Source organism: Onychomys torridus, chromosome 9 (assembly GCF_903995425.1).
Source record: "Onychomys torridus chromosome 9, mOncTor1.1, whole genome shotgun sequence".
In the NCBI taxonomy this organism is placed as follows: domain Eukaryota; kingdom Metazoa; phylum Chordata; class Mammalia; order Rodentia; family Cricetidae; genus Onychomys; species Onychomys torridus.
In genome coordinates this window covers 29,752,728-29,767,235 of record NC_050451.1, presented here as the reverse complement: position 1 = coordinate 29,767,235, position 14,508 = coordinate 29,752,728, and the positions used below count along the sequence as shown (strand labels likewise).

At 43.3% G+C, this 14,508-nt stretch overlaps 1 protein-coding gene across 1 annotated transcript in view; it reads right to left on the bottom strand.

Moving 5' to 3' along the window:
• The window catches only part of LOC118591181 (DNA-directed RNA polymerase III subunit RPC1-like), a 42,859-nt gene extending 28,592 nt beyond the window's left edge, over positions 1-14,267 (bottom strand). The window contains 10 exon segments of the mRNA XM_036199311.1: positions 1,140-1,281; positions 2,308-2,411; positions 4,178-4,314; positions 4,435-4,597; positions 4,715-4,954; positions 8,361-8,515; positions 8,953-9,124; positions 11,033-11,170; positions 11,391-11,526; positions 14,082-14,267. Of these exon segments, the coding sequence (XP_036055204.1) occupies positions 1,140-1,281; positions 2,308-2,411; positions 4,178-4,314; positions 4,435-4,597; positions 4,715-4,954; positions 8,361-8,515; positions 8,953-9,124; positions 11,033-11,170; positions 11,391-11,526; positions 14,082-14,125 (1,431 nt within the window). The 5' untranslated portion in view covers positions 14,126-14,267.
• Between the last annotated feature and the right edge of the window lie 241 nt (positions 14,268-14,508).

Here is a 14,508-nt window from a genome sequence, read left to right as displayed (position 1 = left end):
ACAGGCAAAAGCAAACCAAATTTTTTGCCTATTTTATAAAAAGCTGTGTACACAACACTGCTATGGGATGTCCTGTATGTTGTGAAAAAAACGCTGATTGGCCAGTAGCCAGGCAGGAAGTATAGGACAGGCAGAACAAAAAGAGAGGAGAAGTCTGGGAAGTGAAACACTGAGGAGAGAAGATGCCAGCCTGCTATCCAGGGAGTAGCATGTAAAGGCAGCAGGTAAAGAAAGCCACAGAACATGTGGCAACATACAGATTAACAGAAATGGGCTAAGTCAAGTGTAAGAGCTAGTCAGTGGTAGGCCTGAGCTAATGGGCCAGCAGTTTAATTAATATAAGCATCTGTGTATTTATTTTATAAGTGGGCTACGGGACTGCTGGGGCTGGGTGGGACCCAGAGAGAAACACTCCAGCTATACAAGATACATATTTTCCTTCGCAAAATGAAACCATTCCAAGGATTTTCACTCTACTCTCAATTAGATCTGTGCCACAGTATGTTGTGTCTGAACCTTATACCTCACATCTTAAAAACACTGAAGGGAGGGGCTGGAGATGGTTCTGAGGTTAGAAGCACTTGCTACTCCACAGCACTTCCAGTTTGCTTCTCAGCACCCATTTTAGACCTCTCACAACTGCTTACAATTCCAGTCCAGGGGATCCCATGCCCTCTTCAGGTCTCTACACTTTCTTGCACACATGTGGCATACATCGGACACACCCACCCACCCATATGTATATATTAAGTGAAGATGAAATCAAGTCAAAATCCAAGTTTTACTCCTGACAACCTGACTTTGATCTCTGGGAGGCACTTGGGAGAAGAAGAGAATCAATTTCTGCAACTTGTTCTCTAACTGCACATGCGCATCATGGCATGAATGCAAACACACACTGAACTGAAAGGTTATGTTTTGGTTGTGAGCCTAGCCTTTAATGGCTGAGCCATCTCTCCAGCCCATAAACTGAAAGGTTAAAACAAGTTTTATCTAAACAGAAAGAGAAATAGAAAGTTCAAAATTACAAAGCTTTGAGAGTTCCAGCAATTTTAACTTTACTCCTTCGGAATTCAACTCTGAGTAGACCCTGTAAGTTCCCACTCAGCAGGAACTAAGAGTAGCAAACTCACACTCACCAGATGGGCCATGATGCTCAGTTTGTGCAGCGACGGTTGCCGGTTGAACAACACCACATCTCCATCTATCAGGTGTCTCTCTACGATGTCGCCGAACTTGAGCTCCTGAGCCATCTTTTCCCGGTTTCCATACTTCAGAAACCTCAGTGTGCAGGATACAAACATATGGTCTCTGAACCAAGTTCTCTTGACACATTTCTCCCACTCAGATCAGAAACCGAAGTCTATGACACTTAAACTAATCTAAGACACTACAAACTTACTGACTTATTTGAGACAAGATCTTCCCATGTAGTCCAGGCTGACCTGGAGCCTCCTGCATTAGCCTTCCAAATGCTGGTACAACAGACATGTGCCTCCATACATGGCTCCATTTTCTTTTCTTTCTTTCTTTCTTTCTTCCTTTCTTTCTTCCTTTCTTTCTTCCTTCCTTCCTTCCTTCCTTCCTTTCTTTCTTTTTTCTTTTCTTTCTTTCTTTCTTTTTTCTTTTTTTTTTTTTTTTTTTGAGACAGGGTTTCTTTGTGTAGTCCTGGCTGTCCTGGAACTCACTCTGTAGACCAGGCTGGCCTTAAGCTCACAGAGATCCACCTGCCTCTGCCTCCTGAGGGCTGGGATTAAAGGTGTGGGCTACCACCACCCGGTGAGACCCTATTTTTAATAAGAAGGTGCTGAGAACTGGAGGTACAGTTCAGCAGTACACAAGTGTTTGATCAGCATCCTCAAAGCCCTGAATTCAGTCTCCAGATCCAAGAGAGATGGATGTTAAAATATGAAAGTATTTCGTTTTAGAATCATAGAAATATAGTAATATTCCTTCTTCTATAGGATCCTTAAAGCCTTCATTATAAGCCACTGGTAGTCACCTCACCTGGCTATGCAAGCCAAACTTGGTGAAATGGGCACCAATGATCCTCAAGAGCCCAGTGACATAGAAAACAAGCTGTTTATATCAAGGGAGTCTGTATCTAGGTCTAATAATGTCACATGTAAAAGAACAACACTTCATGCATATGCAGTGATCAGAGACAATGACAGACCAGGACTACTTAATTTAAACATCTACATTCTACACGCCAAAATACCCATCAGTGTATCTAGAATGCATTCCACGGTTCTGGTGAACAGTACCATCAGGCAGGTTAATCCCACACAACTGGGAAAGCATTACCTTTTCATCTGCATGTGTCTCTGCTGGATGAAATTGGCTCCTGGGTGAACATCAGGACCATTTCGAACCAGTTTCCTCAAAAAATTGATGTTTGCTTTGTTCACCTACAGGACCGTGATAAAAACACAGTAAGATAGTTTCTTGTCTATAAGCAAGCCAACAGTACTCAGATGTTCACTACATAGGTTCTAATGAAAGAGAGCGACCATAGGGCAGCTATGACCGCCAAACATGACTGAAGTTGCAAGAACAGCAAACTGGCAGGCAGAAGCCTAGATCTAAAGAGGCTTGGCTAAGTCTTTCTCAGTCTTTGGTCTCCCCATGTGTACTGTACTGCACAGTAATATGAATGCATTCTGTGGCAACTTCACCTGCCAATTTTCACCAGACTCTAAGGCTTAAAAGATATGGCAGCAGTACCATGGGCTGTTGTCTGCTCCAGCCATACTCCGTAACTTCTTGGTCAATGGTTTAATGGGAAAGAATTAGATCATTCTTCATTCATATGAGGACACTTGGAACAGGTTTATGACAAGTATTAATCATCCAGATTGTCTATAAACCTCAAGCATGCAGCTTGTTAACAAGCTTTAATTACCAGGCCCTATAGTGGTCTAAGTCTCTATATGGAGCTTAGGGTTTGGGGGCACTGTATCCACCATCTATACTCAGAGTATGAACTGAATGCAGACTGCTGCAGGCTTTCTCACTGTACCCACCATATTATACTCAGTATGAACTGAATGCAGACTGGTGCAGGCTTTCTGGGTGAACAGGAACTCAAATGATCAGACTCTGACTCACTCATTTTACAGTTTAAAAACTAACAACCATACAGAGAAAACTAACTAGGAAGAACTGATTATTTTTATTATTTTGACAATGTTGTGACCAGAAGTTTTTGGATGGCTAGACTACAAAATGTACAAACAAATCAGAGCACTGCCTTTTTTTAAAAAATAGCACTGGTTAGGAAAATTATTTCAGTGAAATACTTTAGAATGTGAGAATTAAACTAACAAAGATGTTGAAAGTGTTGTCAGTAGGAAAAAAAGCTGCAGCAAAGAATGTGGAATGGATGCATTCATAAACACCAAGCATGATACAAAAGTCACTTCAAAGACAACACCCCAAAAACTGTCACTCATCTCAAATGCTCCCATCACCAAACTGTGAAAACCAGAATGGCTAGGTGACACTGGCTGAACCGATAAAGGACTGAGTGGGTTTTGGTGTTTGGGGAAAGCCTGAGGTAGATAGATGGGCGTGCCCTTCTGTTTTAAAACACTGCTGAATGGGCTTAGGATGAGGTCAGTTGGCCTCCCAGCTATGAGGCCCCAGTTTCATCTCTAGCACTGGGGAAAATAGAAAATTAAAGTGCATAAAAACAAACAGCAAATTCTTTTGCAGATATAAAAATGCTTTCTTTTTTCTTTTGCACACGTGGTCCCAGGCTGAATCTCTACCTCTGCAATAAACAAAGAAAATCCAACAACCACCAGCTACAGCTATGATTGTACCAGTGTAGATGTTACAGAGGTTGTGTGTGTTTAACAAAGTGGAATGAATTGGAAAAATTGCTCAGCAGTTGCTGGCTGATCTTCCTGAGTTCAATTCCCAGGAACCACAGTAAGGCTCACAACTGTCTATAATAGGATCTGATGCCCTCTTCTGGCATGCAGATGTATATGCAGACAGAGCACTATTTTTAAATGAATAAATAAATAAATAAACAAACAAACAAAATGGAATGAGATATTTTCACAAAGCTGTGTGGGTTTCTAGGGACTTGCTTCTATATGTAGCATGAACTATCAAAATGGAAACGCTGGACTGGAAACAAAGAACTGGGAAGCTGAATGGTATTTACCTTCTCAGGAAAAGTAAGAATTTTGGCCACATGAACTGGCACAGCTACTTCATCAATCCGGAGGTTGGGGTCAGGGGAGATGACTGTTCGGCCAGAAAAATCCACCCTCTTCCCTGACAGATTACCTCTAAATCGACCTAAATAAATCAAAAACACCACAGGTCCCATTACATGCCTCGGGCTATTTCTGAGGATCTGAACAGACATATACTCCCTCAGTGGGTAACAATGGTAGATCTTGTCAGGAACCTACTTACCCTGCTTCCCCTTCAGGCGCTGGACAAAGCCTCGAGTCCACTTCTTGGGGGCCATGTTGAGGGGGATGCCAGAGAGCTCACTGTTGATGTAGAGGGCACACTGCAGCTGCAGGAAATCCCAGTCCTCCATGATCATCTGCGTCTTGGCTCCTGAGATCCGGTGCTACCAATACAGAAAGATCAGAAACAAACCTGCTCTCTGAGTTTTCTTGCATTCTAGTGAGCTACCATCTCTAGATGCATGTGGTGCAGAATGCACAAGTTAACGGGAAACACTGACCTTTTTAATAACATCATTTAGGAAAATGATCTCTGTCAGTTTCATTGTCAGGTCATCTTCGTTGGTTCCAGACTTCAAATCACTCACGACAGAGGGTCTGATACACAAGGGAGGCACCAAAAGTCGGGTGAGAATCAAATCAGAGGGCTTTCCAGCTTCTGGGTTCATCAGAAGTAAAGGGACATCTTCAGCGGGGATGCGCTTAAACAAATTCAGAACAACTAAGGGATTTAAGTTCTCCTATAGGAAGTAGGAAGGAAGGAAGGGAGATAGGTTAGTTTCCTATAGGTTAGTAATATTATACTTCCCTATGTTTGCTTTTCTTGAAGACAGGATCCTATGCAGCCTCAAACTTGCTATGTGGTGGAGACTTGCCTAGGGCTAGCTAGCCAGCAAGCCCTATAGTTCTTCCCATCTCCACTTCCCCAGAGCTGGGATTATAAGCATACACCACCACACTGACTCCCCCACTTCATGTGGGTTCTGGATAGTCAACTGAAATCCTTTTGCATGAACCTAAATACTGGTTTTGTTTTCTTTTTATTATAATCAATTTTTTTCTTTAATAAGATTATATTACCTTTGAATTAAGTTAATTAGTGTAAGTGTTATGTTTTGGAGGAGGAGAAGGGTTCTCAACACTATACCCTAGCTAAGGAGCCATTGCTAGTTTATGGCTTTTAGGAAAGAGAGAGACAGTTCTCTTTAAGGGTGTGGCTCCAGGTGGGTTAACCATATTCCAGCTGAAGAAACCATACCATTGAGATATGGGGCAGCATAAATTTGACTTGGTGTTTTATTTCAAAGAGAGAGAGATCATGAAGTTGGGAAAGGATAGGCAGTGGATCTGAGGAGATTTAGAGAGGAAGAGTAGGGTGTGAATGTAATGAAAATATATTGTGTCTATATATGAAATTCTTAAAGAATTGACAAATATATTTAAAATGTTGAGCTCTGAATTACTAACTTACTAAGAATTCTGCAAATTACTAGAGACCTAAAAATGGAGCTGGGCATGGTGTCACACACCTTTAATCCCTGCTTTTCAAGGCAGAGGCAGGCCGGCCTGGTCTACATAGTAAGCTCCAGGACAGGCAGGACTACATAGTTCTCAATATTCTTGATGCTGAGACCCTTTAATACAGTTCCTCATGTTGTGGTGGCCCCTAACCATTCAATTATTTTTGTTGTGACTTCATAACTGCAATTATGCTATTGTTATGAATTGTAATGTAAATATCTGTGTTTTTCCCATGGTCTCAGGTTACCCTTGTGAAAGGGTTGTTCGACCCCTGGGGGTCAAGACCCACAATTTGGGAACCACAGACATAGAAAGACCCTCCCTCAAAATCAAATGCACAAAAAATGGTCATTAGCCGGGTGGTGGTGGCGCACGCCTGTAATCCCAGCACTCAGGAGGCAGAGGCAGATGGATCTCTGTGAGTTCGAGGCCAGCCTCCAGGACAGGCTCCAAAGCTACAGAGAAACCCTGTCTTGGAAAACCAAAAAAAAAAAAAAAAAAAAAAAAAGGTCATTATGCGTCTTGTTTTCTACTTACTAAATTTTTCTGGGGATTTTATTAACTGAATCTTACATTTCAATAATGAAATGTTATAAACACCTCCCTACCATTGAAGAAAATAGGGTAGGAAATCTTGAAGTGCACTGAGAAATGGTAGGAAGAAAACAGAGGCCAGACCGCAGCTGAGGATGTCAGAGCTGGACAGGACACTGGCATTTCAGGAAACTGAAAGACCAGAGGACTGCAAAGTCTAGAAACCACTTACTAGCAAGGGCAGTTCTCCAAGAGTGACACAACAGCCTGCCAAGGGGCACTGGGAAGAGGAGGCTAGCAACTGCGCTCTACAGAAGGATGTAGACCAGAGACCGCAGATGAGAGAACACAGTGAGCAGGGCACAAAGATGCATAGGCATGACTGCTGACTGCCACCCAGGGACTCTTCCCTAACCTCAGGACTTGTGCTCACTAGTCTTCTGGGGACAGACTATAATTTCTGCCCAATTCCTGAAGGACCTGTACTTCAGTGTTGCCCACAAAGGCACGGACTGGCATAGACTGGGCTGGACTAAGCAGCTCCACCCATGACCTGGGTATGGCAGCAGAAGCCTGTAATTCCAGGACTCAGGAGACTGAGGAGTTTTGGGAATGGAAGATCCTGGGCTACACACTGGGACCCTGTCTATTCCCCCACGCCCACAAGGAAAGAAAACCACTAAAGGGAAGCAAACAAATGGACTTACACCCAGACTCAGAAGGACAAACATGGTATGTTCTCACTCATAAGTAGATATTAGATATAAAGCAAAGGACAATCAGACTGCAACCCACAGATCCAGGGAGGTTACCTAGCAGGGGGTCCCTAGGGTGACTGTGGTTTATAATAAGTTTTGGTCTTATCCAATCACTAGGCAAGCTTTAATGAAACATTTCACTATTAGGATAAGAATCTGTACTGTATCAAGCTGATGAACGAAAATTCTGGCTGTACTTTCAGGAGAGGAGGCTAAAATCGTTTTAGAATATGGACTAGCCTATAGAAAAATGTCTACCATAAATCAAACAGTGAAGAGGAAGATGAATAGGAATCTCACTTACACAACTTAAGTAAAACACAGCTCTCAGAATAGATGAATATAGGTTTCTTCTGAATCCCAGAATCTAATGAATATTTATATGTATAATTCAGCTATCATTTGGCTTAAAGGGGCTTACTGGAAAATGTTATCATTTATATACTATTTTCTAAAGAGAAAATATTTTACTGTTTAAAATAACCTGGACTTTTACATTATAACCTGTTTTTATGTTCAGGCTATCTGTGTATTATTTCTCCTGCAGTTGTACATAATTGTTTTTACATTCAAAAAAAGGGGACAAATACTATAGAACTGTATTACATGAAATATATAGAATACATAAATTCATAAAGACAGAAAGATTAGACATTATCTCAAGATGGAGAAGAAAGGAATATAGAGCAATGATTTACAGTACAGAATCTCTGTTTTGTGTGATGGAAAAAACCCACAAATGGACAGTAGTATCAGGACATAATATCATGAATGTACTAAATCAATACAATTAATGTAATTAATGAATATCATAAATATAATTATTGAATGAATACTGCGAATATAACCAATGAATACCACAAATGTAATTAATATCATGAGTGTAATTAAAAAATTAATTTGCCGGGCAGTGTTGGCACATGCCTTTAATCCAGCATTTGGGATGCAGAGAGCCAGGTGGATTGCTGTGAGTTTGAGGCCAGCCTGGGCTACCAAATGAGTTCCAGGAAAGGCTCAAAGCTACACAGGGAAACCCTGTCTCGAAAAAAAATTAAAAAAATAAAAAAATAATAATAATAATTAAAATTTTAATTAAATAAATAAATCGAGGGGTGGGAGGAAGGATGGAGTTACAAAGCCAATCCCAATAAACTTACTGCCAGACGCACACCTACCACAGTTCCATGAAGTACTATGGGGAGCTGACAACATAACTGAGGATGGAGCATGGAGGAGAGAAAGAATGTGTACAAATGTATGTGTATGCACATGTGTGTCCCTGCATGATATCTGAGAGGTGCAGGCAAAGGGAAGGCATGTGTTTTCAGCTCACCTGAGCCCTTCCCAGCAGTGGCTCAACCTCTTTGTTATGCTCAATGGCTGTCTCAAAGGACTGCAGGAAATTTGATACAATGGGATCCACGACTTTTTTGTTGGTCTTGTATTTTTCATGAATTATCTTCAGCAAACCACATTTCTTTACAGTACCTACAAGATTGAATTCATTTACCAAGGATTAAAAAAGTCAGGTCTCAGCTATGCTGACTAAAGATACAGTCTAATGAAACTGCTACAGCAATCAACGGAGAGAAAATATTTTCTAGGAACACACCAGCTGCTGGGCCCATAAGCCTAATTCACAGGGAAAAGGCTGATTCTAAAACATCCTACATGGGCTGGAGAGATGGCTCAGAGGATAAGATGACTGGCTGTTCTTCCAGAGGTCCTGAGTTCAATTCCCAGCAAACACATGGTGGCTCACAACCATCTACAATGAGATCTGGCACCTTCTTCTGGCCTGTAGGCATACATGCAGGCAGAACACTGTACACATAATAAATATTTAAAAAAAAACCTACAGAAACCATTCATGAAACAAGGAGTGGGCAGAAGGGCTGTCGCTGAGCCTCTGGGCATCCCCTCACCGTTAAAGGCGCCACAGTAGTGACAAGTGCTCTTCTTCCGGCACTTATCTGAGATTCTTTTCTTCAGGCCCCGCTTCTGCAGGTAGGTCAGGCCAGGCCTCTTCAGGAAATCTAAAAACTGCTGCTTTTCCTCCTGAGACAGCAGAATGTGGCAGCAGGTTTTGCAGATCATCTTTTAAAGGTTAAGCAGAAAGGAGACCATGGTAAGAGACAAAAAAAATTCCGCCCTTTTAAAACTGCCACCTCAACTGGGCCGGTGGTGGTGCACGCCTTTAATCCCAGCACTCGGGAGGCAGAGCCAGGCGGATCTCTGTGAGTTCGAGGCCAGCCTGGGCTACCAAGTAAGTTCCAGGAAAAAGGTGCAAAGCTACACAGAGAAACCCTGTCTCGAAACCCCCACCACCACCACCAAAAAAAAACCTGCCACCTCTGGGCAGTGGTGGTGCACGCCTTTAATCCCAGCACTCATGAGGCAGAGGCAAGCGGATCTGCCTGTTCTACAGAGTGAGTTCCAGGACAGCTGCACAGAGAAACCCTGTCATGAAAAAAATCATACAAACAAACAAAACAAAAAGCCACTCTGGAGCTACTAAAATGCATTACTGGGAAAGGTGCCTTGCTGCTAAACTGGATCATCTGAGCCCAATCCCTGGGAACCACAAGTTAGGAGAAAACTGACCCCCACTGAGTACACACACACACACACACACACACACACACACGAAATAAATAAATGTAATAATACTGCTAACTGTCACCTCTTTGTTGTGTACACAGTGAATTATCATGAATTAGAACCTGCACATAGAGCCAACCTGTGTTTTCAGAATGCTGGCGGTACTCAAGGCCAGTTTGGCAAGATTTTGTTGCTATCTTTTTCTTTCTGCTTTCTGTATTGTCTCAACTAATTATTTTGGAGCAGTGCTGGGTAATTGAACGTAGGGCCTTATGCATGCTAAGCAAGTGTTTATTAATGAACTATATCCACAGCCCTTCGTTTTAGAGACAGTCTTGTTATTTAGTTCAGGCTGACCTTGAACTTACCTGGTCTCTCAGGCTAGCTTCAAATTTTCAATTTTCCTGCTTCTGCCTCTCTAGCTCTGTGATTATAGGTGCACATCACCAGTACAGAGTTTTTAACAATTGGAATCTGAATTTTTGAGCCCTTAAGACAAGGTCTCATTATACAGCCCCAGCTGGCCTTGGATCTGGGAATTCTCCTTTTCTGCTTGAGTGCTAAGATTACAGTGCATTTTAAACCTAGCTTAACATTATTTGCAATGAATAAACTACTACTTTCATTTGTTTGTTTTTAACATTTACTTATTCTAGTGTGATAGTGTGTGTATCTGCACACATGCTATAGCTTACATGTGGAGTACAGAGGGCAGAAGGAGTCAGTTCTCTTCTAGACACCATGGGACCTGGCCATTGAACTCAGGTAGTCAGACTTGGCATCAAGTATACCCACTAAGCCATCTCCTCTGTCAGCTATTACTTCTCAAGGGAAATAAAACATTACAGAATCTGTAAGGAATTTAACATAATGCAAGAGTATGATTGTGGTAGTTTGAATGTAATTGGCACCCATAATTTCATAAGGAGTGGCACTATTAGGAGGTGTGGCTTTGTTGGAGTGGGTGTGGCCTTGCTGGAGGAACTGTGTCACTGTGGGGATGGGCTTTGAGGTTACGCTCAGGATTCCACCCAGTGTCTCAGTCAACTTCCTGTTGTCTGCAAGCTAAGATGTAGTCAACATCAAGTCTGCCTGCACACTACCATGCTCCCTACCATGATGATAATGTACTGAACCTCTAAAACTCTAAGAGAGTCTCCACAATTAAATATTTTCTTTATAAGAGTTGCAGTGGCCATGGTCTCTTCAAAGCAATAGAAACCCTAAGACAATGATACCATGTATTTAGTATAAAAACTTCCCCCAGCTACACAGAGAAACTGTCTCAGAAAAATAAAAATAAAAAAACAAAAAACTTCCCCCGACACACCCCTCCTCACTCACAGTGCCTGGGTTTACTCCAGTGGCCCTAACTAAGCATTGCTGAATTTCTCCCCTGCTCACCTGTAAGATGCCAATGACAGCTCTGAAGTACCCCACATGGAAGCACGGCAGCTCTAGATCGATGTACCCATAGTGGCCCAGACAGTCTGCCAAGTTTTTCCCACAGGTTTCACAAGGGCGGTCCTTTTCACTTGTGCCCTTTGGAGGAATGTATACCCAACCATTAGTGGAAAGCATGAGAAAGGAGCCCAAACCTCACACCTCACAAACAGAGGGGCTGACAGACAAAGGCTAGAGTTCCTAATTCAGACTCAGACATGCAGGGGAGGGGAGGGAGAGAAACTCTGGCTCCTTCCCATATGGCAAGCCACCTGATTCAGTGGTCAACTGTCAGACACTGAGTAGGACAGGGCCTTACCATCCTATGGTCAAGTACTCCATACAACAAAGGGGCATGGTTGTTGTCTTGACTGTACAGGTTCTTACTGACAACCTGGATATGTGCCTGCTGGCGCATCTCCTCAGGGGACTTCATTCCAAAACAGATATGGCTTCTGCAATGGAAACAGGGAGAAAAGGTACATCAAAGCCCATGGGTCCAGACACATACATGGAATGCTGCCCTTCTGACTCTCTGGACAGGCTAGTTCTACCAGACCCCAATATAATTTAACTTCTCTAGGTCTTCCTTCAAAACAACCCCTTATCTTATGGGAAACAGTTTCTATTTCCCTTATGAAATGTTATTGCTCTCCAAGGTCACTGGTGACTGGCCTAATGATGAAGAGAATAACTTTCTCATTTTACTGTTCTGCAGGCACTGGAATTCCTTCCCCCTCTCTGCTCTCATGGTACTCTAGACACTGAGGAGTCCTCCTTTAGCTGTACATTCCTTCTTCAGTGTCATTTGTTTATTTACTTATTCCTTTAGTGTCTTCTGAAGTTTCTTCTTCTACTGCTATCATATAATATTGGAACCCCACCTTATCCTGGGTCACAACCCTCCTCGTTTTTGTTGTTGTTGTTGTTGTTGTTGTTGTTGTTTTCATTGCATGAGCCTCTGACTAGTTCCTTTGTACAAATGGCTATCTGCCAAATCTCTTTAGATTAGCCACTTCTAGTCAACTGGGCACAGGCATCTTCAACAGAGTGTATCTGAAATATTATGTCTATATTGAATATGTATAGGCTTTCTCCCTTTCGTTATTTTCTAAGAAACCAACCAACAAGCAGACAAAAATACAGTAAAGCAACAATTTACAAGGCCAAATAGATTATCTAGAGGTACCATGCCACTTTGCATAAAGGACTTAATATCTTCTTAGTTTAGTATCTGTTTGAGTGCTGGGGGGTTGGAACCAATGTCCCATGGAGTGATGACTGTTCATAAAAAATGTAGAGAATCAAAATGACATGGAATGGTGTAGTCTAGGGGTACAATAGGGTCTCCGCGGAAAGCTTTTCTGCAAAACTGACCTTCCAGCTGAATTCCAAGTAGGAAAGGAGCCCATACGTAAGGCAATTACAAGAATGAACATTGGAAGCAGAAGACAAATCCCTGGGCCCACACACTGTGGGCACTGTCAAACAATCATACGCAAGCAGCACAATGGGACACAGACAGCTAGCTAAGGGTGCATGATGGCTCTAGTGAGGCCTGCAGGGGAGCCAAGGCTTGGGAATCAGGAGAGCGTGAAGTGTCAGTATAATAGAGAGCTACTGGAGGATCCAAGTGACATAGGTCTAGTTTTCTTTTGAAATGAATGCTCTTGCTATGTGGCTCCAACTAGCCTCAAACATGATCCTCCTGCCTTGGCCTGAGTGCTGGGATTATGGGCCTGTGTCATCACAACTGACCTCATCTGCATTCTAATAGTATCCTGGGGCTGTTGTGAGAGAAAGTATTTTAAATGGATAGGGTGGGTGTGAAGTACTGGGAGGGGTGATACTTAGAACAGGTGGGGGTCACCCAGGTTAACCACACACTTAACAATGTCCATCTCATTTCTCTCTTACCTCCATCTCTACTCTTTTTTTTTTTCGACTTTACACACTAAGCCTCGTTGAATCCACTTCTCTCCATGCCCCTACACCCATCCTCAGGCCCCCACCCCCAGTTCAAGCCATCATCATTCCCAGTCTGGATCCCTGCCATGGCCTCCCAGAACGAGGAATCTCATTCAAACTCTGTCCTGGTCAAACACTTCAAAAGTCTGACCCTCCTTTCAAGACTCTCATAGAGTAAGTCCCCTGCTTCACTTCTATCAGCCTACCCTGTCCCTCCAATACTGTTTTGAAAAAGGCCTGGTGTGTGGAGAGCCCGGACTTATTATTACGTGTGCTCCCATGATCCCCTCTGTGTGCATTTGCCGTAACCATGGCAGATTTGACTACTCTCCACTGGACCAAGCAACAAATGCTGCATTCATGCGGAATCTTTAGTGCTCAACACTGGCCTCAGGACTCTCTTGCGTTTGTTGAAATATAAATGAATCTGCCTTAAAGCAGAACAAAACGCCGGGCATGGTGGTGCACGCCTTTAATCTAAGTACTGGGAAAGCAGAGGCAGGTGGATCTCTGCGAGTTTGAGGCCAGCATGGACTACAGTGTAAGTTCCGGGATAGGCACCAGAGCTACACAGAGAAACGCTGTCTCAGGGGAAAAAAATAAAATTAAATTAAAATTAAATAAAATAAACCACACACGAAACAAAACAAAGCCCTGAAAACTCGTAAGGAGGTTCTACTGTTTAAGAATTAAGCTGTGAAGCCGAGGGCCCAGAACAGCAGCTTGGCTCTCAGCCTGCCACCTAGCTGCTGTGAACCCACTTTCCAGCTGACAACCTTGGGTCAGCACACACTGTCTCCTCGAGCCAGGGGAAGTTCCCGAGAGGAGTCAGCGCGGGGCTTCGGGAGGTGGCACCTTGGCTCAGGATGCTGGTTCTGACTCTGCTCGGCCCATCTCACTTTCTCCGCCGCAGTTCAGGGACCCCTTAAGATCTGAAATCCCATCCTGAAGCTTCTTCTCTCTTCGCTCTCTTCCCAACTGTCCCTCATGTGGAACCCTCTGGAACCCGGGACCCCAGTCTCCACCCCCAGCCGTGTCTTACATTTTCTTAGCCACATCCGTCTCCCGGAACTGCTCCTTCACCATGGTGCCGGCTGCCGGGCTCCCTTCTCCGGGATCCGACTACAGAAACCACTCTCGCAGCAGCTTCCCCGCGCTTCTGGATTTAGAGCTCAGAGAGCAACAGCTGTCCCTCGGCCACCGTAGAGCGCCGCACGTGCCGCTTCCTCTTCCGCCGCGGGAGTCTGTCAAGAGAGGCTCTGCACAGGCTGCTTTGCGACATCCCGCTACACCGCCACCTAGCGGCTCCTGCGTAAAATGCATCTAGGCCACGGTCAAAAAAAATCCCCTTTCCGGTGGATTTCTCAAAACCTCAGAGAAGTACCCTGCGCTTTTCTTTATTTCAAGGCAAAATAATAATAATAAAAATAGAAGAAAAATCAATATTTTGTGAATGAAGAGCATCTAAT